The 24,329-nt window shown below is 41.2% G+C and overlaps 1 protein-coding gene across 1 annotated transcript in view; it reads left to right on the plus strand.

Annotated features, from left to right (window-relative positions):
• LOC104591937 (Gut esterase (DUF1350)) overlaps positions 1–24,329 on the plus strand; it is a 97,649-nt gene that overhangs the window by 33,129 nt on the left and 40,191 nt on the right. The window contains exons 3-6 of the mRNA XM_010251093.3: positions 1,134–1,258; positions 20,392–20,500; positions 20,578–20,641; positions 20,759–20,814. Coding sequence (XP_010249395.1) covers positions 1,134–1,258; positions 20,392–20,500; positions 20,578–20,641; positions 20,759–20,814 — 354 coding nt within the window. The remainder of the gene's footprint in view (positions 1–1,133; positions 1,259–20,391; positions 20,501–20,577; positions 20,642–20,758; positions 20,815–24,329) is intronic.

Here is a 24,329-nt window from a genome sequence, read left to right on the forward strand (position 1 = left end):
GTACTGACCAAATAATAAAATGGAGCTATTCAGCAATCATGTTCAACCTCGGCATTACCAAAAAGGGAGAATTTTGTTGTCTTATACCAGAGCAACTGTGCTGTGGACTCTGTGGGGAGAGGAATGCAATATTTTTTGATAATACTCAAGAGATGTGTACAATACCATAGAAAATGTATGGTTAAGATGGCTAATTGGGTACTCACTACCAAAGCATTTAAAGGTCTTAAAACCGATGATATACTAGGAGTTCAGGATAGAGTGGGGCTAGCCTCCTTGAGAAAGAACTGTATTGAAACTTAATGGTCAACACCAGAGGCAGGGAAGCTGAAATTCAGCTTTGATGTTGTCAATTCGGGGTAGTATTGGGCATAGGTTTGGCAAGAGACCATCTTGAGAATGTTATAATGAGTTTTACAGGATCAATTGGTGTATGATTAAAATTAGCCCAATCTCAAGGATTGATGAATCTGATGATTGAAGGAGACTGTAAGGTGCTCATGGGATGGATGGAGAAAAAAGATGAGGGTCCTTGTAGTCTGAAATAGATTATTAGAGAAGCCATTGCTTTGGCATCAATGTGAATTGCTTCAGCTAACTCAATTGCTGACGCTTTGGCAAATCTGAAGTGAACAGGAACAATTTTTATGGCAAATACCAGGGCCTGGCATTGCTACAAGTCTGACTTAAATGTGAGCATCCCATTTAAGTCATCACTAACAAGTCTCTGCACATGAATAGGAAGCTCATTGAAGTTAAACCAAACACTATCAAGACCATGGGAGCATCTCAAATTGGCTAAGCCATTGGCCACCTTAATTTTTGAATTAAAACAATTATTTGTTATTGATTAAAAAACAGAACTAATAGTGTAGACTTGATATCTGTTCTCCTTTTTCAAATGATTCCTTTTCTTTTCTCAAATAAAACTTCTTCTCTTGTGTGGATATACTTCAGAGATGAAGTTGTTTCAACACTTGTGCTGAAAGATCTTAAATATTTTTTATTTTGATTAGTTTCAAGAAGCTTGATTAAGCAGTTAAAGCTCTTACAAATATTATTCTTGAAAATGATTTTTATGATTTTACCTATTCTGTAATCCTTTTAAATTAATTGGGATTATTTTCTATCAGGGAGCATGGGTGCTAAAACCAAGAAATTCAAAACCAACATCAGTTGTCCATTTCATTGGTGGTATTTTTGTTGGAGCTGCCCCTCAGCTTACCTACCGTTTGTTTCTGGAACGCCTTTCAGAAAAGTAAGTGGTTTTTTACTATTTATTACTTATAATTTGCTTTAGAATATCACTTTTTGGTAATCATAGTTCATGGTACATCATGCATTTGATAATCTGATTTATGGTAATCTTGGAAGTTACATTTAGTTAGTTTAGATAAAAATATCTTATACTTATTGTTTGGTAATAGAAAATGGAAAATTTACTAAAAGGAAAATAAAGGAGACAATAGGTAAAAATCACCTAGGAGAATACAAATAAGTAGAGAGGAGGGCAACCTTGAGGTGATGGGCTCTCTTATATTTCATATAACGAAAAAACTACCCAGCATTGATGTGTGCCAAAAAACTCGCTCACTCCTCAGGGGCAAGATTATCTACAACTGAACTGATATTTCTTGGAACCTATTTGAACAAGGGCTTCAATCTGATGACAGAGACAGAGACCATACCATTTTGGGATGGTTACTGAATCTTTCCAAGGAGACCTAGACAATTCTCTCAATCGAGTCAACCACAACCCTGGAATCATTGTTGTAAACTGTTCTATTATTGATGCAGGGGTAGTTATGTCTTTTCCTCTTTTATTATGTCACCCTAATATAATAATAGAGTGGGTGCAACCAGGCTCACTATGATGTTCTCCCAATCTTCTATATTCTTTCTTCCTCTCTTCTCTCTTTTCTTTTCTCTCTTCTTCTTCTTCCAATCTATATTGGTTTACATGGTATCAGAGCAGGTTTGTAGTAACTGGCAGCTGAAAGGAGAAGATCTTGGTTTGTACAATCTAACCTGCAACCCTTTTTTTCATTTTTTCCTATTTTAGTTGGTCATAAACTCATGGTACCAAGAGAAAACCATTTGTTGGTGACTAAATTCTGCAGATAGAGGTATAAGGGGTGTCTAAACCTGAACTACTCTGCTCTACTGGATTGTGGGATCTATATGACTGCTGGGATGTGTCCCAAGTGCAGTAAACCTGAATGTATGATGCATATGACTGCTGGGGTGTATGCAAAAGGTCAGATTCACTATTATAGATTATTTATGAGGCTGTGCAGAGTTATTTTTGACCATGAATTGAAGGGTTTACAGGGCTGGAAGTCAGTTCAAGACCTTGTTTTACATTGGATTTTTGCGCTGCTAGGATGCAGAGGTGTTTAAACTACTTACAACAACCTTTATGGGTCAGTGGGAACCTATATTTTACTATCCATATTGATAATAGTGCTGCAGACTGTTTGGTGGGGCTGACTATAGACTGATGGCACTTCAGGTTTGAGATATTCTTTGGTTGTGCTTGTTTGATGTTAAAATGCTCGAGTCAGGGGTATTTTGGTCATTCTGGTGTATCTTATTGAAAGTGAAATGTCTATTGTATCTGAGTTTAAGTTATGTGTCCCATCTTCTATGAGGGACAAAATTGTCTTTCTTGTAACTCAAGTTTTCATGAATAAAAGTCAAGTGGGTCGGCTACGAGAGGTACTTTTGTACATCCTCTCTTCTAGTCTGGCCGAATACTTTTCTCCTCTCCTTCTTCTTCTTCTTTCTCTTTTCTTTCTTCTTTCTTCTTTCTTCTTCTCTACTTTGACCTAGAAACAACTAGGGTTTATTCACATGGTATCAGAGCATTAAGGTCTGGTGTTCGTTTTTTTTTTTTCTTGCTGCTGTCTTCTTCCTGGGTTTGCCGCCAGCTTCACAGTAGGTTTCTTCATCCTACAGTTGATCTGATTGAAGACTCGATAAAGGGCTGAAAAGGAGTTGTCGTTTTGAGGGCCTGGAGGTGAGAATGCCTCTGGCCGGTGCTGTGGTGGTCGTTGAAGTGGTATAGTAGACCCTCTATTCAGTGTACGAAGAGGGCTAGTCGTATACAGGTATGGGCACTGCTGTCGTGTGTTTAGAAATGGACTGTGAATGCTGATTTTTTTTTGTGTACATCGAAAGTTAGTTGTTGTGGTGCTGGGTGAAACTGATACACATATCAGTCATTTTTTTTTTGTGTTTTCTTGCTCACATGAGTGCTGAAAGAAGAGTGGTAGACTGCTGATGTCCACGACAGCAGTGGTGCGGTGTTGATTGTGTTGTGGTGGCTGGCATATCTATATTTTTTTAATGCTTAAAAGTGAACCCCTAGAACTTGTGTGTAATCAGCTCTGCAGTTTGCAGAACAAGTGTTCGATGAAATGACTGAGTAATTTCAGTAGTGGTGTGTTGGTGGTAAATGGTCCTGCAGTGTGCAGTCCAAGTGTTTGATGTGTTGACTGAATGATTTCAGCTTTAGAGTGTAGTGTGTAATGTGCAGTTGAAGAAAGTGGGTTGGTGGTATTGTAAGTGAGATAAGTCTTGTGACAAGTGTGAGATTGTGGTGTACATTCAGAGGAGGCATAATTGAGATGGCTTCAACTGGAGTTGGGAATGACAACAAAACAGGCATCATGCTCTCTTCAGATTATCTAAGTGTTCAAATGACATCCATCAAGTTGAATGGTGAGAACTATATACCATGGGAAAAATCTGTGGAGGTGTTCTTGAAGGCCAAGAGGAAAGTCAAACATGTGAGGGAAGAGAAACCTTCCTCTGATTCTCCTGGGTTCAGTGATTGGGAACAAGATGATGCACAGATGATGACATGGCTTTGGAACAGCATGGAACCAAAGATTCGTGTGAACTTCATGTTCCTAGATACAGCCAAAGAGATCTGGGATCATGCTAAAAAGTTGTACTCTAGACAAGACAACACAACTAGGGTATATCAGTTATACCAAGAGTACTTCAATTTGAATCAAGAAAGTCAAAGCTTAGAAGAGTATTATGCAAGTTTGAGAAACATCCGCAATGAGCTAAATGTGTATCACCCTCTCACATCAGATGTCCAGATCCAACAGCAGCAACGTGAACAACTTGATGTGACTAGGTTCCTTGTGGGTTTGAAGGCTGAGTATGAGCCTGTCAGAGCACAGATATTTGGGGGATCAGCTCTCCCCTCACTTGAAGAAATTTTTGCTCATCTTAAGAGGACATCCATTGAGCCAGTGGAACATTCTTCCTTCTCTGATTGATCTGGTATGGTAGTGACTAAAGGGAGTAGTCGTGGAAGTAGAAGTGGTGGTGGCAGCAGTGGTCCTCCAAGCAACCGTGGTGAACACATGTTTAACCGGGCCAGTGGCCGGACTGGAGGCCGTGGAAAAGGAAGGGGTAATGCTCAGAGAAAATGTACACATTGTGGCTTAGAGGGGCACACAATTAATTTCTGCTATGATTTGCGTGGTCCACCTAACACTTGGGCTAACCATGTTACATCTAAAAGTAGTAGCACAGTTACTGAAAGCCAGCAAACTGCACCAACCCCCTCCACACTCACTTGTGCTTCCGGGCAGGAAATGGTGAGTGTACCACGGGCAATATATGAGCAGTTCCTTCAAACATCTCAGCAGAACACAGCTACACTTGCCCATTCAGGTATGACTTGTTTAGCTTCCAAAGCCTCACCCTGGATCATTGATTATGGGGCCTCGGACCATATGTCTGGGACTCCTGATGTATTTTCTTCCCTTTCTCGCACCTCCACATCTCAGACAGTTACACTTGCTAATGGTTCTACATCTCCTATTTGTGGTGTTGGTGATGTTGATCTCTCCTCATTGTCTTTAGCATCTGTTTTTTATGTTCCTAAGTTCCCTTTTAACCTTATGTTTGTTAGTAGATTAACCAAGTCCCTTAATTGTTCTGTAACCTTCTATCCTTCTTCTTGTGTATTTCAGGATCTCAAGATGGGGACGAAGATTGGTGGAGGGCATGAAGCCAGTGGTTTGTATTACCTTGATGGTGGTGGCCCTCCAGTGGCTTTTCAGTCGTCTCTTACTTCTCTCCAATGGCACTGTAGACTTGGTCATCCCTCTCTCAAGGCTTTGAAGCTGCTAGTTCCTTCCTTGAGTCATCTTTCATCATTAGATTGTGAGTCATGTCAGTTGGGAAAACATCATCGAGTCTCATTTAGTCCAAGAATTGATAGTCGTGTCTCAAGTCCTTTTGCTTTAATTCATTCTGATGTATGGGGTCCAGTTAAAGTGGTGTCATACAATGGGTTTAAGTATTTTGTAATCTTTGTTGATGACTTTTCAATGATGACATGGATCTATCTTATGAAAAACCGTAGTGAATTGTTTTCTATTTTTCAGAAATTTCATGCTGAAATACTCACTCAGTTTGGTGTTAATATGAAAATACTTCGCTCCGATAATGCCAAAGAATACATCTCCTCATCGTTTCAGCAATACCTAGAACATCATGGAATAATTCATCAAACTTCTTGTGCCTACACCCCACAACAAAACGGTGTAGCTGAACGGAAAAATAGACATCTTCTTGAAACTGCTCGGTCCTTGATGATCAATATGCATGTCCCAAAGCACTTTGGAGTGATGCTGTTCTTACATCCTGTTTTTTGATAAATCGGATGCCCATGTCAATCCTTGGAAGTCAATCCCCTTTCTCCGTGTTGTTCCCCACTTTGTTTCCCTTTCCTCTCACCCGAAGAGTCTTTGGTTGTGTTTGTTTTGTTCAGCACTTGGGGCCTGGAGTAGACAAGCTAGATGCTCAGGCTACGAAGTGTATTTTTCTTGGCTACTCAGAAAGGGTACAAATGTTATAACCCTACGTTTCATAAATCGTTTGTGTGCCCGAATATCACCTTCTTTGAATCAGTTCCTTTTTTCTCCAATACCAAGGTCTCTTCTTCTCCCTCTGTGGTTCCTCTTCCTGTTCCGGTTGTGGACCCCCTTCCCGTAGCTCCCACTCCTACAGCGGATGCACATCATATGCCGGTTACTTCAGAGAGGCCGCCAATTACTCAAGTGTATACTCGCAGAAGTGCTTCGGCTTCTCCTCCACTTCGGCACCCGTCGACAGATCCTACTATTGCTCCTTCTCCCTCAGATCTTCATCTCCCTATTGCTTTGCAGAAAGGTAAACGTACTTGTACTTCTCATCCCAGTTCAGACTATGTTTGCATTGCTCACCTTTCTGCTTCCCATTGCAAGTTTATATCATTACTCTCTTCAGTTCCCATTCCCAAGACTGTACAGGAAGCCCTTGCCTCTCCAGGGTGGCGGTAAGCCATGGAAGAAGAACTCTCTACTCTACAACATAATCATACGTGGGAACTCACCATCCTTCCTCCTGGTAAGCACACTGTTGGGTGTAAATGGGTCTATACAGTGAAGCATCTTCCTGATGGCAGTGTGGAACGATTGAAGGCACGGTTAGTGGCCAAGGGCTATTCTCAGTTATATGGTGTGGACTATATGGAGACATTCTCTCCTGTGGCTAAAATTGGTTCAATTCGGGTGTTGATCTCATTGGCTACTATGTATGATTGGCCTCTCCTACAACTTGACATCAAAAATGCCTTCCTACATGGTGATCTTGTTGAGGAGGTGTATATGGAGCAACCAACAGGGTTTGTTGCTCAGGGGGAGGCTGGTAAGGTGTGCAGGCTCAAAAAGGCAATCTATGGACTGAAACAATCTCCACGTGCATGGTTCGGCAGGTTCAATGAAGTGGTGAAGGCCTTTGGGATGAAACAGTGTCAGGTTGATCATTCTGTGTTTAGCTATAACTCGAAAGATGGAAAAATCTTGCTAGTCGTGTATGTGGATGATATTGTCATAACTGGAACTGACAGCAATGGAATTGACAAGCTAAAAAAATTCTTACAGGACCACTTCAATACGAAAGATCTGGGGAAGCTAAAGTATTTCTTAGGAATAGAAGTTGCGAGGTCAAAACAGGGGATCAACCTATGCCAGAGGAAATATGTTCTTGATCTACTTGAAGAAACAGGGTTGTTAGGTGCTAAACCAGTAGAGACTCCTATGGAACTCAATGCCAAGTTAAGTGTGGATGCAGGTGATGAGTTTGATGATCCTGGAAGATACAGAAGGTTGGTGGGAAAGTTGAACTACCTGACCATTACTCGACCAGATATATCATTTGCTGTGAGTGTGGTGAGTCAGTTTATGCAACATCCCCGGGTTCCTCACTGGGAAGCTGTTCTGAGAATTGTTAGGTACCTAAAGGGTGCTCCAGGTCGTGGTCTGTTATACCAAAAAGGAGGACCTCTTGAGATAGTAGGGTACACAGATGCTGATTGGGCTGGCTCTATATCAGACAGGAGGTCAACCACAGGGTATTGTACCTTCCTGGGTGGCAATCTTGTAACTTGGAAGAGCAAGAAGCAAACAGTGGTGGCAAGAAGTAGTGCGGAAGCAGAGTACAGGGCTATGGCCCATACCACATGTGAACTAGTATGGCTGAAGAACCTACTACAGGAGATGGGTTTCTAAATTGACAAACCCATGAAACTATACTGTGATAACCAAGCTGCTGTTCACATCTCATCCAATCCTGTCTTCCATGAAAGAACTAAACATATTGAGGTGGATTGTCACTTTGTGAGAGAGAAAGTGATAAGTGGGGTAATAACTACATCTCATTTGAGCTCAGGAAATCAGTGGGCAGATATCTTCACAAAAGGATTGTCTCGGGGAAGAATAGATTGCATTTGTAACAAGCTGGGACTATATGATATATACTCTCCAGCTTGAGGGGGAGTGTTAGAATGCTCGAGTCAGGGGTATTTTGGTCATTCTGGTGTATCTTATTGAAAGTGAAATGTCTATTGTATCTGAGTTTAAGTTATGTGTCCCATCTTCTATGAGGGACAAAATTGTCTTTCTTGTAACTCAAGTTTTCATGAATAAAAGTCAAGTGGGTCGGCTACGAGAGGTACTTTTGTACATCCTCTCTTCTAGTCTGGCCGAATACTTTTCTCCTCTCCTTCTTCTTCTTCTTTCTCTTTTCTTTCTTCTTTCTTCTTCTCTACTTTGACCTAGAAACAACTAGGGTTTATTCACATTTGAAAAACTTGGTATTGCATATGAGAAGCCGCATTGATGTTGTATTGGGTAAGGGTATTCAGTTCACTATGCTCACGAAGTGGCAGTCAACTATTATGTGTTTGGTGGCCCTTGCCAAAATGCAGCCTCTTAGCATGTTCCAAGATCTCTTTAGCATTGTCTAAGAACATAAAGTTAACATTAATCTTCAGTCCATACTATTCCATATCCATGTCATGATTTGTGCAATCTTGCACCCAATCTTCATACCCAAAACTACCATCCAATGGCTTCTCATCATATGGAAGGTGATATTGTAACTTATTTGCATTAAATCTCTCTAATAAAATAAGTGAGGGTGGGCCTCTCACCTTGCTCTTCCAATTCTCTTTTCTCTTTACATTAAATCTCTTTCTCTTTTTTTTTTTGCTAAACCCTAAGAAACTCATTATTGTTACTGTTAGAGTCAGCTGAATAAGGATAGATTAGTCAACTCACCTTTGTTAAGTTATGTGCTTATGTGGCAGTCTTATTAGAGACTCTCTGTCCCATACTTAAGTGGGGGCAGTTTAGTCTTTGTACAATTAATTAGAGCCTAATCACTATTAAGAGGTCGACTGATAGGGTTTAGTCTATCAAGTTCGACAGTTCTTTCATCTTCTTCTTCTTCTTCTCTTCTTCTTCTTCTTCTCTTTCTTCTTCTCCTTACTGGTTCGGACTACTGTAGCAGCAGCCGGAACATGGTATCAGAGCAGGGTTCGTGACCTGCTTCAGTTCGTGCTTCAGTTCTCTCCTTTTCTTTTCTGGGCTGTCAATGGAGAAAACTGGTTCGTCCTAGGCCTAAAACATCTCAGCTCTTCTTTCTCTCTGGTGCGCAGAACCTCCTTTCTTAAGAAAACGACTTCAGCAGTGAATGGTTGGATGAAGCTCTCAAAAGAAGGTTGGTTATCTCTTCTCTTTGTGCTGTTGGTATTTCTGGGTTGAAAATCTTCAAGAACCAGCGAGGACTGATCAGAACCTAGAGAACTAGGTTGGTTGTTGCCCTGGTTCTTGAAAAAAATTCCAAGAACAGGCTGTGTTTACAGTGACCGAATGGTGTAAGGGCTGCTGTAGGTGGCCAAATGGTGCAAGGTGTAATGCAGTGGCACTAGTTGAGTTCTCTTTGGTCTTGTAGTGCCCTCTTAAAAGTGTTAGACAGGTCTGTAACGTGTGTGACAGCTATGGCTGTGTGGTGGTGCTTGTGATGCACAATCTCTGTTGAGTAGTTATAAGAGGGCTTGCATGTGGTTAGTAAGTGCTGAATTAATGTTGGTGTGGTTCGTGGTTTTGTGAAATCAGTAGTGATGTGGACAAGAACAAAGGCTTGTGTATCTATCATTGTGTTTAGGGACTGCTGTAGGTTCTGGAACATCAAACTCCTGACAGCAGCACTTAGTTGGTGACTAGGAATTCAGATTAGAGGCAGCATTGAAAGAGTATCATGGCAGCAATTGGAGATGGCTGTAGTGATCAGAAACCTAGTGTGGTGGTTTCCTTTGACTATCTAGGTGTACAGATGACCTCAATTAAACTGAATGGTGAGAACTATGTTCCATGGGCCAAGTCAGTGGAAGTTTTTCTCAAGGCAAAGAGGAAAGTGAAGCATGTGAAAGAAGATAAACCATCGGCTAACTCTCCAGGGTTTGATGATTGGGAACAGGAAGATGCTCAAATCATGACATGGCTGCGGAATAGTATGGAACCCAAAATAAGTGCCAACTTCATGTTCTTAGATACAACTAAGGACATATGGGAACATGCCAAGAAGTTGTATTCTGGGCAAGATAATACTACAAGGGTATATCAGCTCTATCAGGAGTACTTTGATCTACAACAAGGAAATAAAACCCTAGAAGAGTATTATGCCAGTATGAAGAACCTCATAAATGAACTCAATGTCTATCATCCTCTCACTCCAGATGTTAAGGTTCAGTAACAACAGAGGGAACAACTAGATGTCACAAGGTTCTTAGTGGGGTTGAAATCAGAGTACGAACCAGTTAGGGCCCAAATATTGGGGGGCTCTACCCTTCCTACACTTGAGGAAGTGTTTGCATGGCTTCGTAGGATTTCTTTGGGACAAACAGAGAATCCCACACAGTCTGATAGATCAGCATTTGTGACAGCCAGAGGAAGTGGACGTGGTACAAAAGGGGGAGGACATGCCTCCCGAGGAGGTCGTGGTGGTTCCATATTTGGCCGTGGTGGTGGTCGTGACTCAGGGGGAGGCCGTGGCAAAGGAAAAAGCAACTCTACAAGGAAGTGTACCCACTGTGGCAGGGAACGACATTCCGTAAATTTCTGTTATGATCTCCATGGCCCTCCCTCTACATGGGCCAATCATGCTGTAGCTGGTGGGGTTGACGTCAGTGATAATCAACAGGCAGACCTAACTCCTTCCACATCTACATCTGTTTCCGGGAGGGAGATGGTGAGTGTACCGCGTGATGAGTATGAGCGGTTCCTTCAGTCTACTTCACAGCACACTACTGCTACTCTTGCCCACTCAGGTATAGCTTGCCTGTCATCTAAAACCTCTCCCTGGATTATTGACTCTGGAGCCTCTGATCACATGACCGGGACTCCAGGTGTGTTCTCTTCTCTCTCTGAAACTTCCACATCTCAAACTGTTACCCTTGCCAATGATTCCTCCTCTCCCATCTGTGGTGTTGGCAATGTTGACATGGCTTCTCTTTCTTTATCATCTGTTCTATATGTCCCTAAGTTTCCATTCAATCTTATGTCTATTAGTAAATTAACCAAGACTCTTAACTATTCTGTTACTTTTTTCCCTTCCTCTTGTGTTTTTTAGGATCTCAAGACGGGGAAGAAGATTGGTGGGGGGCATGAAGCTGGTGGATTGTATTATCTTGACGGTGGTGGATCGTCAGTTTCACTTCAGACTTCACTCACTCCTCTGCAGTGGCATTGTCGACTGGGGCATCCTTCTCTCAAGGCACTCAAGATACTAGTTCCGTCTTTGAGTCATTTGTCGGTGTTACAGTGTGAGTCGTGTAAGTTTGGTAAACATCGTTGTGTTTCCTTTAGTCCTAGAGTTGAAAGTCGTATGTTGAGTCCTTTTGCTTTGGTTCATTCAGATGTTTGGGGCCCGATCAAAATAGAGTCTTATAATGGTTACAAGTATTTTGTCACTTTTATTGATGATTGTTCAAGGATGACATGGATTTACTTAATGAAATAAAGAAGTGAATTATTTTACATTTTTCAGAAATTTGCTGAAATACGTACACAATTTGGTGTTACAATCAAAGTTCTTCATTCAGATAATGGTCGGGAATACTTTCTTACTTCGTTTCAACAGTATTTAGAACAGTATGGCATCATTCATCAAACCTCATGTGCATCCACTCCTCAACAAAATGGAGTGGCTGAACGAAAGAACCGTCAGCTCCTTGAAACTGCTCGGTCCATTCTTCATCATATGAGTGTTCCTAAACGGTTTTGGAGTGATGTTGTACTTACGGCGTGTTTCCTCATTAATCGGATGCCCTCCTTCATTCTTCATGGTCGGTCTCCCTTCTCTATCTTGTTCCCTACTTTGTCTCCATTTCCATTAACACCTCGTATCTTTGGCTGTGTGCTTTGTTCACAATCTGAGTCCTGGAATAGACAATCTAGATGCACGCTCCATTAAATGTGTCTTTCTTGGCTACTCTCGGACTCAAAAAGGGTACAAGTGTTATAATCCCATTACTCGGAAGTGCTATGTCTGTCCTGATGTCACCTTTTTTGAGTTTGTCCCCTTCTTCTCAGGAACTGAAGCATCTTCGTCTCCACCTTTACTTCCTCTTCATCTTCCGGTCAGTGATCCCGTTCCGGGTGTTCCTGTTGGAGTTGACTCGTCACCTCATCCAGTGCAGATCCCTACTGAACGACCACCGATTCAGAAAGTGTATACACGTTGAACGACACCGGCCCCTCCAGCTTCTACCTTGTCCGTGGATCCTGTCGTTGGTCCTGTTGCTGAACCCTCAGGACTTGATCTACTCATTGCCTTACGGAAAGGTAAACGTAGTTCTACTCTCCATCCCATTTCCAATTTTGTTTCAGTTTCTCGCCTTTCGCCTCACATCGCCAGTTTGTTTCACTATTGTCATCTATTTCCATACCTAACATTGTCCAAGAGGCTCTTAGTTCACCTAGGTGGAGGCAGGCAATGGAGGAGGAACTCTCTGCTCTTCAGCATACTCACACGTGGGAGCTCATTACTCTTCCACCTGGTAAGCATGTTGTGGGTTGTAAATGGGTGTATACTGTTAAATACTTGCCAGATGGTAGTGTAGAGCGTCTGAAGGCTAGACTTGTTGCTAAAGGTTATTCACAGTTGTATGGAGTGGACTATATGGAGACCTTCTCTCCAGTGGCTAAGATTGGCTCTGTCCGTGTGTTAATTTCCCTGGCAGTTATGTATGATTGGCCCCTATTTCAACTTGACATAAAAAACGCCTTCCTTCATGGTGACCTTATGAAGGAGGTATATATGGAGCAACCACCTGGGTTTGTTGCTCAGGGGGAGGATGGTAAGGTGTGCAAACTGAAAAAGGCAATTTATGGGTTGAAACAATCGCCTCGTGCTTGGTTTGGGAAGTTTAGTGAAGTGGTGAAGAATTTTGGAATGAAACAATGCCATGTTGATCACTCAATGTTCAGCTATGACTCGGAAGCCGGAAAAATTTTATTAGTGGTCTATGTGGATGATATTGTCATAACTGGCAGTGACAAATTGGGGATCGACAAACTAAAGGTCTTTATGCAAAATCATTTTCAAACAAAAGACCTTGGGACATTGAAGTATTTCTTGGGTATAGAAGTTTCTAGATCAAGACAAGGTGTAAACCTGTGCCAAAGAAAATATGTTCTCGATCTACTGGACGAAATAGGACTGTTAGGTGCAAAACCGGCTGAGACTCCTATGGAACCAAATGTTAAGTTGAGCAGTGATACAGGGGAAATATTTGATGATCCTGGAAGGTATAGACGACTAGTGGGGAAGCTGAACTATTTGACTATCACGAGACCAGACATCTCCTTTGCAGTCAGTGTGGTGAGCCAATTTATGCAGAACCCTCGTATATCTCACTGGGATGCAGTTCTTAGAATTATAAGATATCTGAAGGGAGCTCTGGGCCGTGGGCTATTGTATAAACCAGGAAGAAAACTTGAAGTAGTTTGGTACACAGATGCAGATTGGGCAGGCTCTGTGTCTGATAGAAGATCTACTACAGGTTACTGCACATTTCTTGGAGGAAATCTTGTGACGTGGAAGAGTAAAAAGCAGACGGTTGTGGCTAGAAGCAATGTTGAAGCCGAGTATAGAGCCATGGCACACACTACATGTGAATTAGTATGGTTGAGGAATCTCCTACAAGAAATCGGGTTCCACATGGATAAACCTATGAAATTGTACTGTGACAATCAAGTTGCGCTCCATATCTCATCCAATCCTGTTTTTCATGAGAGAACAAAGCACATAGAGATTGATTGCCACTTTGTGATGGAGAAGGTTCTTACTGGAGAGATAAGCACAGAACATGTAGGCTCAGGTGATTAGTGGGCAGATTTGTTTACAAAAGCCTTAAGCTCAGGGAGAGTGAACTATATATGTAACAAGCTGGGATTATATGACATATATTCTCCAGCTTGAGGGGGAGTGTTAGAGTTAGCCGAATAAGGGTAGATTAGTCAACTCACCTTTGTTAAGTTATGTGCTTATGTGGCAGTCTTATTGGAGACTCTCTGTCCCATACTTAAGTGGGGGCAGTTTAGTCTTTGTACAATTAATTAGATCCTAATCACTATTAAGAGGTCGACTGATAGGGTTTAGTCTATCAGGTTCGACAGTTCTTTCATCTTCTTCTTTTTCTTCTCTTCTTCTTCTTCTCCTTCTCTTTCTTCTTCTCTTTACTGGTTCGGACTACTGTAGCAGCAGTCGAAATAGTTACCTATGAGAAAAAGAAACAAATCACTAAATATATGATCTTGAGAATGGAGACATCATTGAAATTTTCCATGGTCTTTACTGCAATGAGTAATCCTTATGAGCTTCCTCCAAGCATAAAGATCTTATGTTAGGCAGAGAATAAACTTCCTATAACACCTTATGGGAAAAGGGATGTGAACTTAGCTACCAGGACAAAGGGGTATTGTTTCTGTAGAGAAGATGGGCAGAATGGCCCATAGGCTGTTTATTCTTTGCTGTAATGGGCCTTAATCTAGGCTTATTCTTTCTTATGTTATGTCTTTTTAATTTTCTGCCCAACTAAGGGCTTCTCTGTAAATTACCAAAGTTTAACTTAATAAAATAGAATTAAGGGTGTAAGAGAAGAGATTATGTTCGAAAATCTCTCTCTCTGAACCCAAGTTGTCGCCACCTTCTTCTTCATCTTCTCTCCTCTTGAACTCTGATTTCTGCTACTTTCTTTTGATTTTTTGCATCTTTCAAAACAGTCATTTCTTCTTAAAAGGCTGTTTTTCTTCTTGGTATCAGAGCAGGCTCGTTTTTTTCCCATACACCATGTGTATGGAGAACTGAATCGTATGAATAGTTAAAGACACCTTTTTCAGCCCAGTTGTTAGTGGTTTCTGGAGAGAAGAGGACTGGCTTTGTCGCCCCCTTGACAAATTCAAGTGTGTTGCCCGAAACCCTAATTTTATGGAGAAATCTGATTGCGGGCCCCACAAGAGTGACCTGGGCACTCAGTGACTGAAGTCTTTCTCATTCTCCTTCTTGAAGATCGAATTAAGTGGATTGGTGTTCTGTGAAGTCTACAAGGAGCGGCTGAATTTTCTTCGTTTCTCCCAGCTTCCGGGTGTGACGCAGATTACTGGTATGGCTGCATAGAGGTTGGCTCACAACACAGTTTTGTTCTGTCTTCATTTGGTGTTTTTTGAAGCTGTTTGAAATCATTTTTGAAGTGTTTAAGAAGATGAACTCTTCAGACTTTGAAAACAAGCATGTTGTTGAATCAGGACAGGTTCTGGGAGCCTCTGTAGACTCTCTACTGGCTGTGACCACAGTCAAGCTGGATGGAACTAATTATCTGGCTTGGTCACTGTTGTATAGGAAGAAGAGAGGAAGGGATAGAGGAGAGGAGAGATGAGAGAACTGAGAGCCCAAAAAGATACTGCAGGCGACGCAGTATGTTATATTTATACTAGGGCGACAACAACTAAACATAAAGAGAAGTAAAAGTACAATAGTACCCCTGTGGTACTATACATATAAAAAATAACATCTGTTACATCTATTAACACTCCCCCTCAAGTTGGAGCATAGATATCAATCATGCCCAACTTGTCACATAAATCATGATGTCTTGAGTGGTGTAGTCCTTTTGTAAGATGTCTACAAGTTGGTCCTCAAAGCTGACATAGGGAGTACACACTTCGCCTGTGATGACTTTCTCTCTGATAAAATGCTTGTCGACTTTGATGTGTTTTGTTCTATCATGTAGCACTGGGTTAGCAGCAATGTTTATGGCTGCTTTGTTATCACAGAATAGGGTCATAGGCCTATCCACAGGAAAACCCAACTCACTCAACAGATTCTTTATCCACATACTTTCAGCCACTCCATGAGCCATTGCTCGATATTCAGCTTCAGCACTGGATCTAGCCACTACACTTTGCTTTTTACTTCTCCAAGTAACTAGGTTTCCTCCTATAAAGGTGTAGAGCCACTAGTAGACTTTCTGTCATTTAGAGATTCAGCCCAATCTGCATCCGTATACACTTCAACTTTCAAATGCCTGTGTCTTTGAAACAACAAGCCAGCACCTGGAAACCTTTTAAGATATCAGAGGATTCTTTCTGCTGCTTCAAGATGAGTGGACATAGGTGCATGCATAAACTGGCTAAGGACACCAACAACATAAGCAATGTCTGGGCGGGTCATAGAAAGATATAACAATCTCCCTACAAGTCTCTGAAACCGTTTCACATCCTTAATAGGTTCACCTTGGTTGTCACCTAATTTATGGTTAGGATCAATGGGAGAGTCAACTGGCTTCACTCCCATTTTTCCAGTATCCTGGAGTAAATCTAGGACATACTTCCTTTGGGAAATGAAGATACCCTTTTTTGAGCGGGCAACTTCAATTCCTAGGAAGTATCTTGGAGGCCCTAGATCCTTTACTTCAAACTGTGTGGCAAGAAAACTCTTCAACCTCTGGATTTCATCCTTCCAGTCACCAGTGACAATTATATCATCAACATATACTATCAAAGCAGCAATTTTACCTTCTCCTCTTTTCACAAATAGTGTGTGATCAGATTGACATTGCTTGTATCGTTTCTGCTGAACCGCAACATGGAATCTGCTGAACCAGGCTCTTGGTGATTGTTTCAGCCCGTATAAAGACTTCTTCAACTTGCGCACCTTCTGTTCATTGCCTTGAGCCTGAAAACCAGGGGGTTGTATCATGTAAACTTCCTCTTCAAGGTCACCATTCAAGAATGCATTCTTGATATCAAGCTGATGTAGATCCCAGTCAAGGTTAGCAGCAAGAGAGAATAGAACTCTAATGGAGTTCATCTTGGCAACAGGAGCAAAAGTCTCTGCATAATCAACTCCGTACACTTGTGTAAACCCCTTTGCCACTAAATGAGCTTTATACCTCTCCACCGTGCCATCAACCCTATGTTTGACGATGAACACCCATTTACATCCAACTGGATCCTTTCCCTTAGGAAGATCTACAAGTTCCCATGTGCCATTTTTATGAAGGGCATTAATTTCTTCCTTCATGGCATCTGTCCATTCAGGTACTGAAAGAGCTTCTGCCACATTCTTAGGGATAGGGACACTGTCAATGGAAGTAAGAAATGCACGAAAAGAGGGTGAAATGTTTTCATAGGAAACAAAGTTGGAAATAGGGTGTTTAGTGGTGCACGATCTAACACCTTTCCTATGAGCAATAGGAAGGTCAAGGTCATTAGCAATAGAGGTATCAATTGCAATGGGGTCAGGGACATCATTGGGAACCAAGGTACCTGAGTGAGTAAGATCCGCCCCCGAGGAGTTTGATGGCATTGGAGGTACAGCTTCTAGATTCTCCACAGCTCTTGAATTTGGTTGGCCTTTGTGACGACGGAAGAAAACACGAAAAGGCGGAGGATCAGGAAGAGGAGGGAGCTGAACCAGTTTCTCCTCATTCCTACACTCCCCCTGAGGAGAAACAGAGAAAAAAGGCTCATTCTCAAAGAAAGAGACATCCATGGAAACATAGAATTTCTGAGAAACAGGATCAAAACAACGGTATCCCTTCTAAGTGAAGGAATACCCCAGGAATATGCAAGGAATAGCACGAGAATCCAATTTCCCACGAGTGGGAGACAGATTTTGGACAAAGCACCGACAACCAAATACGCGAGGAGGAATGGGAAGAAGGGGGGCCTTAGGGAAGAGAAGCTGATGTGGGGCTTTGCACTCTAACCAACGAGAGGGCATACGGTTAATGAGGTAGGTAGAACAAAGGACAGCCTCATGCCAAAAACGTTTGGGGACATTCATTTGGAGTAGTAAACCCCGGGCCACTTCAAGGAGATGTCGGTTCTTTCGTTCAACAACACCATTTTGTTGTGGTGTTCGGGCACAAGAGCTACGGTGAAGTGAACCACGCGAAGCAAAGAATTCCGTGAGATCACTATGAAAATACTCTTTCGCATTATCTGACTGAAAAATTTGGATTTCAGTTTGAAATTGAGTGAAGACCATCCTCTGAAAATCTTGGATAATTTTTGGTACTTCCTCCCTGGTTTGCATGGGATATACCCAAGTATATCTAGAATAATCATCAATGATGGTAATAAAATACTTGTAACCACTCTCAGATGGTAAAGTAACAGGGCCCCACACATCAGAATGAACAATGTGAAAAGGAAATTCAGATTTACTATTTTTTGGAAGAAAATGAGTTCTACAATGTTTACTCAATTGACATGTTTGACAAGAGAAATCTGAAACGAACACTGACTTAAACAGATCTGGAAACACCACTTTCAAAGACTCAAAAGATAAATGACCAAGGCGACAATGCCATAAATAAACTTGACGCTTACAGGACTGACTCTTAGACTCTGTAACATGAAGACCGGCCTTATTCTCCAGCATGTAAAGTCCATCAACCATACATCCTCTACCAATCGTCCTCCCCGAGGCCAGATCCTGGATCACACAGTAAGAAGGGAAAAAGGTCACTGAGCAGTTTAAGGAATTAGTAACACTACTAACAGAGAACAAATTAATGGGAAATTTTGGAACATGTAAAACATCAGAGAGGGTAAGGCCGAGGGGAAGAGAGACGGTTCCTTGACCAGCTATGGAAGCATATGATCCATCAGCTAGTCTCACCTTGTCAGGGTATGAGAAGCAACATGGAAAGCTGTGGCAAAGTTACCTGATGTAGACGCAAATGAGGTTGAGGGAGGAGCATCCATCTGACGAATTGCTCTACCATAGAGCTCTAAATGGTCACGGAAGGAATTCATAATATCCTTCCTTGGGTCAGATCCAGATGAATGTGTCTGAGTCACAGTATGGATGGGGGGCTGATTCTCTTGAGTAGCCATGTTGGCCATAGTGTGTTTTTTTGTACCTTGTTGTCCTGACTTTTTATTCATATCTGAACTTTGCTTCTTATTCAGATTTTGAGCCCATTTCGGCTTTCCATGAAGATCCCAGCATGTATCTCGGGTGTGTCGGCCCTTCCACCTAGATCTATTCCACACAGATCTCTCTTAGCAGCCGAATGGCTACTACCTGCTGTAAGGTGTCTAGTAGGGCATTGATTTCTGGAACAAACTCCCCTTGGGCCCTACAACCAAGGGAAACCCTAGATACAGACCTTGCTGTGCTCTACGGTCAGCCCTAGAGTTTCTTCACAGCAACCAAGACAGGAGAGAAAGAAAAAGAAAGAAAAAAAAGAGAAGGGCCAAAAGGTGGCGGCTGTAATCAGACAAACGAACCTTGCTCTGATACCATGTTTGCTGGATTGCAGCAGTCGAAGAAGAGGGAGAGGAAGAAGAAGAGAAGAAGATCTGAGAGAGACGGCTTAAACTCTTCAGCCGGCCCAACAAGTTTATATAGATGATTATAAAATAATATTACATGAACGGACTAGAATGCCCCTGATTAGTGATGGGACACCTAGACAAATAAAACAATTAAAACACTAAACAGGTTTGGGCCCAATAACAAGGCCCAATAACTAAGAACATAAGACACAAATAAGACCAACTTAAACACTAATAACAGTCGAACCAACACCCAATACCCTAGAAGGCATTCTATTGATTAAGTAGGATGTTATGAGCACTGCATGATACCAAAAACTCTTTGGAACCTTGTTATAAAACAATAAAGCACAAGTGGTTTCCATTAAATGACTATTCTTTCTCTCACCAAGTCCTATTGTGGAGTGTAAGAACAAAAGGACTGATGTATAGTCCCTGACTCCCTTCATCTTCAAAGAACACATTTAGGGAATTCTTGAAATATTCAGCAGCATTGTCTAACTGTAACTATTTCACCTTCTTCCCAAGCTGAGTTTCAATCATCTTGCAAAATATCATGGTGATTCTAGGTACTTCCTCTTGCTCTTTCATCAACCTCCTATTTACTAATGCTGTTAATTCATTCTTCCTAATAAAAGATATTTTCTAAAAGGTATTTAAAATTATAAAACCATTTCATTTATAGGGATAAAGAATTTTAGACCATGACATGGAGTTGTTTGGGCTTGCCTTAAGGGGCTTGGTTGGGGTCAAGGGGAAAAGCCCCCAGCCCAGCCACCAAGCTTCAAAAAAAAAAAAAAAACCATTTGTCCCACGTTGGTAGTATGGGATGCTAATGTGAGATATCCCACATCAGTAGTATGGGATACTGTTGTGTGGTATATATGTGCTTGGGTTCCCTCCCTCTAACAGCTAGCTTTTAGGGGTGAGTTCTCCTAAGGCACGTATCAAAGCATGCCTGAGGTGAGGTTCAAGGTACACCAAGCACATGCCTAGGTGCACTGGGCATGCATCTTTTCACTTGTTTTAAATAATTGTATTTATTATGGTCATTTCCTTTTGGCCAAAATTATTTCCTAAGCATGACGACCACATAACTTCCTTTACTCATCTCTTTAGATTTGCAATTATAAAATTTTAAAAATAAAGGGAAAAAAGTAATACTTAAAATTTTTCTGTAATTTAGGGGAGCAATGGTAATCGCTACACCATATGCCAGTGGATTCGATCACTTCCTCATTGCAGATGAAGTACAATTCAAATTTGACAGGTGCCTTCGGTTTTTACAAGAGATTGTGAGTACCTGATATGATGTGCAGGAAATTTCTTGATTTTTCATGATTTTCCAAACTAAAATTTCTTGTATCTATAGGTAAATGATCTCCCTACTTTTGGCATTGGCCATTCTTTAGGATCTGTCATCCACCTTCTGATTGGTATTATTATTTTTTTACAATTTTGTAATTATAGTTTTTTTATGATGTGGTTTGGTTTTCTTCTTTTTGGCTGCCTTGGTGACATAATGGTTTCTTTTGCAACACTTCATGCCACAGGGTCAAGATATGCCATCCAACGAAATGGGAATGTATTAATGTCCTTTAACAATAAGGTAGTCTCACATTCTTTTGGCTGTTAGAAGTTAAAATGTTATCTATTGATTTATTTCTATGAAAAGATGAGTTATATAGACAACTACCTAATTTTTCATTGGTGTATCAAGAACATACTTCTAGAGGTTGCACTTGGACCTGCATCATTTTCCTACAACCACTTTATTGGCTTCTACATGCAACAACTAAGTTCCCTATATAGTCAACTTGAGTCACAAATATTTACTTTTATTCAGATGAGGCTTGTGGTATTCACTTAATAGTATTCAAGGGGGTTTGGCAACATGCAAGTAAATCCAGAAAAAAGAGTACTGAATTTCGCCCCAATATAGAAATTTTGGTTGAGGATCCACAAGAAGAACGAAAAATAGGGAAAGGATGTGGGTTCCTCTAACCCTAGCCTTCTCATTGGGGTCTCATCAACCCAATTGTAATTTGCAAGATGGAGTTTCACCATTATTAAGGTGGTATTTGACAAATCTAGATTATCTAAAAAGCCAAAAAGTTTTGAGAACAGTTTTGAAATCTGATCTGTGAAAATTGTTTTTCTTCTTTATGGTATTTTTGAATTGTTTTACCATTGAATATTATATATATTTTCTACTTCACATGTTTAACATTATTCATTTTATTCTTTGACTAAAAGCAATAAAAAATTAAAATTATTAAATGGTATACAGATTCTGATTGGGATGGATCCATCTTTGATAAGAATCAGAAGAAAAACAGTCCTTAGGAATGGGGGACTGTTTAGAATAGATGCAGAAATAAAAAAGGAACAGCAGAAAATGCTTCTTCTATGGAGTAGAAGGTGAAGAAGAAGATGGCGGCAATAAGGGTTCAGAGAATGAGAGTTTCGAACCTTACTCTCTTCTCCTACACCTTAACACTATTTTATTAAGTTAAACTTGAATAATTACAAGGAGGCCCTTAGTTGGGCAAGAAATTAAAAGAACATAACATAGAAAGGATGGGCCCAGAATAAGGCCCATTACAGAAAGGAATATAAAAGGTAAGAAAGAATAAACAGCCTATGGGCCATTCGGCCCATCCTCTCTACACTCCCCCTCAAGCTGAGCATAGATGTCAATCATGCCAAGCTTGCCAGTATCATGCTGAAGTTTTGCCTTGGGAATGCCCTTGGTGAGAAAACCTGCCAACTGTCCTTCAGAGGTGATGAAAGGAAGACATACTTCACCCGAAGAGACTCTTTCTCAAATAAAGTGTTTATCAACTTCAATATGCTTAGTTCTATCATGTTGCACTAGGTTGTGAGCAATGTTGATGGCAGCCTAATTATCACAGTATAACATCATTGGCTTGTCATGCTCAACCCCCAGTTCCTCCATCAATGATTTTAGCCACAATAGTTCAGAAACTCCATGTGCCATGGCTCTGTATTCTACTTCTGCTGAAAATCGAGCAACAACCGATTGTTTCTTGCTTCTCCAAAAACAATATTACCATCCACCAAGCTGCAATACCCAGAAGTGATCTTTTGTCATCAATGTTTCCAGCCTAGTCAGCATCAGTATAGGCTTCAAGTTTCATATGACCATGCTTGGCAAACAGAATTCCCTTTCCTGGGGAGCCCTTCAAATAACACAGGATTCGCTCTGCTACTGCCATATGAGTGTCTCGGGGAGCATGCATGAATTGGCTGATGCAACTGACAACATAAGCAATGTTTGGCCGAGTCATGCATAGGTACAGAAGTTTTCCAAGAAGTCTTTGGAAGACTCCTTTGTCTTCTAACAATGTTCCATCTGAAGCAGAGAGTTTATTACTCATATCAATAGAAGTAGAAACTGGTCTAGCACCCATCTTCCCTGTTTCAGAGAGCAAGTCAAGAACATACTTCCTTTGGGAGATAAGAATCCCATCCTTGGATTTAGCAACTTCTATGCCAAGGAAGTATCTCAATTCTCCCAAATCTTTAATCTCAAACTCTGTATGGAGAAAAGATTTGAGATCATGAATACCTGAAACATCATTACCAGTCACAACAATATCATCTACATACACAATGAGGTATATTGCCAGGAGGTCCACTACTCTTCACAAAAAGAGTATGATCAGACTGTGTCTGTACATAGCCAAAGTTAACAAGGGCAGTTCTAAATCTCTCAAACCATGCTCTAGAGGATTGTTTTAGTCCATAAAGAGATTTCTTCAGCCTGCATACCTTTCCTTTCATATCTGTTCCATACATCCTTGGAGGAAGAGACATATAAACCTCCTCATGTAATTCACCATTCAGAAATGCATTCTTTACATCCAATTGATATAGGGGCCAGTCAGAGTGAGCAGCTAGAGATAGAAGAACCCTCACAGATGTCATCTTGGCAACAGGTGCAAAGGTCTCAAGATAATCAATCCCATATGTTTGTGTATAGCCTTACCTCTCAATGGTGCCATCAGTCTGATATTTGATGGTAAAGACCCACTTGCAACCAACTGGATCCTTCCCTTCAAGCAAATCGACCACTTCCCAAGTGTCATTCTTGTGTAGGGCATCAATTTAGGATCTTATAGCACCCCTCCATTCTGGAATATTTAGAGCTTTTGACACAGACCTAGGAATAGGGTTAGAGGCAACAGAAGAGAGATAGGCAAAGTATGAAGGGGAAAGCAGACTATAAGAAAGGTGTTTGGAAATGCAATGTGCAGTACACTTCCGTTTTCCTTTCCTAACAGCAATGAGAATATTAAGATCAGGGAAAGATGGCCCCAAGGGAGTTGAAACAGTACCTGTTGTCTCATCTATAACTAGAAGTGCATGAGGCTCATGAGTTGTAGGGGAAACAACCTGCTCATTTCTGGATTTTTTCCTTTGATACACCTTGGGGTTGAAGATAGGACGAGGAGGTAAAGGGGGAAGAACACTGGGACAGGGAGAATGGAATGATTGATCCTCCCTTGATTCATTTGAAGGAGAAATAAACTCATCAAAAGACTCAACTGGGACAGGAAGAGGAAGAGCAAACACCTGTGATACATCCTCCCCCTTTGGACAATGTCCTTCCAGGGAGGAACCATAAAAGGGAGAAAGCTCATCAAAGGTGAAATCCATTGAGACATACCGAGTGCCAGCCTTCGGATCAAAACAACAGTAACCCTTCTGTGTGGGGGAATAACCAAGGAAGATACACTTGTGGGCTTTTGGTTCAAATTTATGCCTTTGTACACTTGGAATATGTACATAACAGGTGTAGCCAAAGACACGAAGAGGAATAGGAAAAAGGTCCTTGTCCGGATGAAGGAGACTGAAGGGAGACTTAAACCCTAAAACCCTGGATGGCATACGGTTTATAAGGTAGGTAGCAGTGAGAACAGCATCACCCCAAAACCTTGTAGGAACATGTGAGGCAAACAAAATACTTCTTGCAACTTCAACAATATGCCTATTTTTTCTTTCAACAACTCCATTCTGTTCTGGAGTCCTAACACAGGAACTTTGATGGATAACCCCCATGTCAGAGAGATAGCAGGATAAGTTCTTCTCAAAATATTC

The sequence above is a fragment of the Nelumbo nucifera genome, chromosome 4, assembly GCF_055504915.1.
Source record: "Nelumbo nucifera cultivar China Antique chromosome 4, China Antique-T2T, whole genome shotgun sequence".
Taxonomy (NCBI): Eukaryota; Viridiplantae; Streptophyta; class Magnoliopsida; order Proteales; family Nelumbonaceae; genus Nelumbo; species Nelumbo nucifera.